The sequence below is a fragment of the Ruditapes philippinarum genome, unplaced genomic scaffold (genome assembly GCF_026571515.1).
Source record: "Ruditapes philippinarum isolate M1 unplaced genomic scaffold, ASM2657151v2 ctg8314_1_1_1_1, whole genome shotgun sequence".
In the NCBI taxonomy this organism is placed as follows: domain Eukaryota; kingdom Metazoa; phylum Mollusca; class Bivalvia; order Venerida; family Veneridae; genus Ruditapes; species Ruditapes philippinarum.
The window spans coordinates 3,369-8,492 of NW_026852315.1; the positions used below are offsets into that span (position 1 = coordinate 3,369).

Below are 5,124 nucleotides of genomic sequence, written 5' to 3' on the forward strand. Positions count from 1 at the left end.
AAAATATTACAAGGTAACAATATTTATATCATAAGACATATAAAACATTCTATGTTAACTGGCAAGTAAATGCTTATGAATCTATTGATAATCAATTAGGACATAATGTGTTACTATCTGAATAAAATCATTTAATCCAAAGTGGCAATCTTGTTTTCTGTCAAATCGTTATCAAGTCATTTAATTTATATAAAATTACATTTTCTGTTGCGCAAGTATAGCTTCATTTCAATGACAAAATCATCACTTAACAGGTTTTTACATTATTTTAATTTGCAATGTCACTTTTTTAAACGTGTTTGGTTCAAATTATAAAAAATAATGTTGTCCTGAACTGCTGTACGCATGATAAAATGACATCTTGGTTTAAGAGCAACATGCAGCAAACTGAGTGTTGATTCAGGACACCTGGACTTTCAGGACACATATATTTATCATTGGGCTTGTTTTGACCAATAATACAACACGGTTATTTGGTTTGCCCTTGCTTTGTATTGTTTGCGTGAAGCTATCTTTATTTTCAATATTGCGAAGTGATTTAAACAGCAGTAAATACATGTAGTACAAAAGACAAAATAAAAATTGCAGGAATATTTCATAGAACAAATTTATTCTGATACGAATACCAGAGACAACGTATCGGAATTCTGAAGAAAAAAGCTAAATGCCCGAGGATATTTACTATAGCCCTATAAAATAAAAGTTTATGTTATTCATGCACTTGATTTAAAACAGCCACGGGTGATGTGCGCTTTAAATACCTACTTTTGTTCAAGAGTCATAATTAAAAAGACATTATGTATAATAGGCAGTAATTTTATTTGTATACTTAAGTAGCATTCTATTACCACTTAAAATTTCATGTACTTTTCTTGTTATAATGTCTGACTGTTATCATACTTGTCGAGTAGTTCAGTCAGTCTGTGTTCTATCAATCCAATTTTCACGGCAAGTTTCCGACACTTATGTCTCACCTCTTCCTGGATCAAATGGAAAGACATTGCCAGTAATGCCATGCCAAACAACAAATACATCGCTCCAAACACACGTTTCATATCATTGTCCAAGCGTCCCATTCCAGGAACAAAGTCACCAAAGCCAATCGTTGTAAGCGTTATAAAGCAAAAGTAAAACGCCACAAGGAAATTCCATGACTCTTCCCAGGATGCAAATATTAATGCACCGAGCATGATGTATCCGGTTACCAAAAGGAGGCAAACGGAAATCGGAACAAGATCACGTGTTTCTTTCAGTTTTGTTTTCAAAAGTCGTTCATCTTCTTCAAAGTCTGTAAGCGACAGAGAGCTTGTTGTTCTAGAGTGATTATCAGTGTCAGTTGATGTCGTTCGTTTGCGTTCATGATGGCCAATATCATCAATCGTGACATCTGGTTGTCCGTCTTCCGGAATAACCGAAAGATCATGACTTGCATGCACTGCACCGTAGCGGTGATGAGGTGATAACGAATATTTTCTTCCTCGGGTAACTTGAATGGTATCCTTTAACAAACTATCCGAGTGTCGTCTGTTTCGCTTAGAGCGGGATTCGGAACCCTTAACTTTAAGTTCTTCTATAAGCTCTTTGTTTTTATCAATAGCTAGCTGTTCAGTTTCCATGTTAACATTCACTTCCTGTTCTTCAATCGAATCAATCTCTATATGGTTATGATGAAGAATTGACGACACGTGAGACTGCTGTCGTCTGGCCCAGTCGCGAATATCTTTTGTCTTACCTTGTAACCTCTTCATAAATCGTTTCTTAATACGTTTACGCTTTAGTTTGATGTATTGGTAAGTCATGTTCATACAAGCGTGACGGTAAATTAACCGGAAACAGCCAGCCATCAGGTTCCCTATGTTATGTAGACACAGCATGGTTAAGGGGATACCACCTATTCCATACACGATTGTCAGCAAACGCCCGCCTATTGTCTTAGGCGTTATGTTTCCATAACCTACAAGTAAACATTTATATCAGTATAATTACATTTTATTTCGATAAGACATTAATTTTATAAATATATTATTGTCATACTCTCGTGAATTATACTGTGATTTTTATTTAAATTAGAAAGTGTAAATTGTTAATAAAGAAACCTCCTGTCAAAAATGGCTATAACTTTCATTTTTGTACAAGCGTCTTAATATATACTTTTTTCTCCAAAAAAAATTCTACCCTCTTCTAACGCAGTACAGGCAATTCTTCATTTTATACGCATCATAATCGTACGAAATTTCCGTGAACAGTTTGTAAATCAACCTGTCTATAATCAATGTATTATACATTTTTCAAAATATCAAGTAATTACATGTACATGTAATATAATTTTCATATAATCTAAAATGAAATTAGAGGTCTATACTTCTTCAATATAAGTGATGAGGATTACATTTCCAATAAATTTCATCTAAACTGAAGTATGATTTATTACTATTCAAAGTTCAAACATTTTATTGTTTATTTATTGTATTAAAAATGAATAAAAAACAATCATGTAATAAAAGTTTTTGTAAAGATTTTGAACCAGTTTGCTTCCGTGTTTAAGAGAAAAGTTCAAATAATAGTGCTATATTATATTACAATAACTAAAATATTCAAAGTTTAGAAATGACGACAATAAAAGTACTTTTATTTTAAACCGGAGTATAAGGTTTAAACACCATTCAATTTCGTTGTTTAATAAGCGTAGTATTTTTTTATTATTTATATTCACATTTTCCACATACGAAGCATATTTTATCTAGAAATATTCTAGGGAAGTCAGTGTTTATTATTATACTTCATCCCATAGGCTTTAAGATCGACATCGTTTGGTCGAGGGTTGTTTAAAATGTTATATTGCTAGCTTGGAAATCTTATAATTTTGTCGGTTTTAAATCGGTTTTGCCAAGACATATTATATGTGTTGGTAGCTTGATATGTAAAAATCTTCACTAAGAAATTTATTTAAAAAATCAGAATAGGTTCGCTTGACCTTTGCGTGCGCGAAACATGCGTATGAAAATTTGTTTGTTCACAAATTTCAAACATACATATGCGGATAAAATATGTATAATTTCCATTGAATAAGAATTCAATCTGTCTATAATTTGAAGTGATCGAAATAGATTTATATGTCAAAAAATGTCCCTTAAGTTAACAAGACATTTTTATTGGTTCGTAATCAAGTTGTTTTAGATAATTATGTATTTATATACTTTCCAATTACAACAGCTTAAATGTAAACATAACAACTAATCTGACGGTAACGTCAAAATTGTGTGATTGTACGATACCGTATACCGTTGTGTATCATTTGATAGAAATTTCATCTGTAAATATTGTCACGAAATGCAAAATATTTCAATTAAGTCATACAAAAAGAGTTTTATAAATAATAAAAAAAAATAATTTGACTGATGAAATGCAATCACATTTTCATAGTATTTAATTTTGAATTATATGCATCAATAAATAAAAACGCTGTAAATCACATAAAGAATAAAGCGATAATAGCCAGTCTTTTGAAAGACCCTCATGCGTGTATATTTAACTTGAGAGAAATGGAAATGAACAGAGACCATGTGTTTTACATTTTAAAGTATGCTTGTTTCTGGGAAATTAGCTGAACATTGGGGAGTAATATGCAATATATCGAGACTAAACAGCAATAACTAAATATAAGTTACCTATAAATCATGTTATTACATCACATGCAAATCGTAAAAGAAAAAACAATAAAACAGACTTTTTCTCAAAATGAAAATTATTTTTCAAAGTTATCCTGGTGTTATGCAAAGACCTTTTTATGAGAAAAGAAAATCCAACAAAATCTTAGAATATATTTTCCAACAATAATTTTTTTCTTTGCAACAAACATAACATTTACCAAATGCAAGAATATTGGGGGAAACGAAAACATTATGTTCTTTTATAACGCTATTATCAATTTACTTGAGACCTGCAAGCACATTAAATTTTTTAAAATACTATAACTTTGAAGTTATTTTTTACATATTTCAAAACTTAGATTATAATGAACACTATTTATTTAAATTTGTACTACATGGCGTCTTTATGAAATCAAAAGTAATGTTAATGTTCATAAATAACTGATATCATCTTACCGATGGTTGAAATGACTGTAACAGAATATAAAAGGGACTCTGCAAAGGACCACTGAAAATCGTCCCCTTCAAATCGTCCATCCCAGTCTCTTTCCTCGGTAAAAACATATACTTCATCTTGATATTCCTTCAACAAGTCATCCACTAGTCTATTCAGAGCAGGTTTGTCCAAGACCTTTTGAATGTCCGAGCCGTCGAATAATTCTACAATTTTTCTAGCGTAAGAGTTTTTGGTATCAACAGCGTCTTGTCGGATCAGCTTCTCTTCAGGCAACTCAACGGCTTTGAAGAGTATTCCACCAAGAATGGCGTATCCAACCACAAGACAAGTTAGGCCAACATGCGAGAACAAAAAGGCGATAAACCGCCTCAAACATTTTATGAACACACGAAGACAAGACTGACATCGAGTCTCTGTTTCAATATTCATATCCTCAATGTTCTCCTTTTCATCTAATATATCCACATTTTCTATGGAATTTTCTTCGGAAATTTCTGACTTTTCCATTTCAAATATTTACTTTTTTATATAGTTTATTGCCTTATTTTTATGTTCTTTAGTCTACTATGTTTTTATATCAGTTTAATTTCGCCTTGCATTGTCGTAGCGTAGAAATCACACGCATTTCGGCCCTTCGTTATTAATTTTAACAATTCCGTTTTTATTAATTTCCTTTATCAAAATCTAGCTTTGTGGAAACCTTCATTTTAAAAGCTTCGGTATTTCTTATATTCTAGCAAGTCTAAAAACGACTTATATGTTTATTGCAATTATATTTCCATGGTTTGTACAGCCGCATTTTGAAGTGTTTCAGGAACATCCAATTCATAACAATTCGTTCCTTTTCATATAATTAGAGGCTTTCATATCCAGCCATCTGTTTTATGAGCAGCAAATAAAAATAATGGAACATTATCTAAGGAATTATCAAAGATGATAAATCAAATATAACAAGTTTATCAATACCTGCATTAAGAAATATCCGCTTTAGAACAAGATAACCTATTGTTATATTGC

The 5,124-nt window shown here is 31.5% G+C and overlaps 1 protein-coding gene across 1 annotated transcript; it reads right to left on the reverse strand.

Moving 5' to 3' along the window:
- Positions 1-824: 824 nt before the first annotated feature.
- Positions 825-5,124, reverse strand: LOC132756442 (uncharacterized). Its single transcript, XM_060747518.1, has 2 exons — positions 4,107-5,124; positions 825-1,954 (listed from the first exon to the last, which is right to left on the reverse strand). Exons 1-2 carry the CDS (start codon positions 4,612-4,614, stop codon positions 876-878), a joined length of 1,587 nt encoding a protein of 528 aa, XP_060603501.1. The 5' UTR covers positions 4,615-5,124; the 3' UTR covers positions 825-875.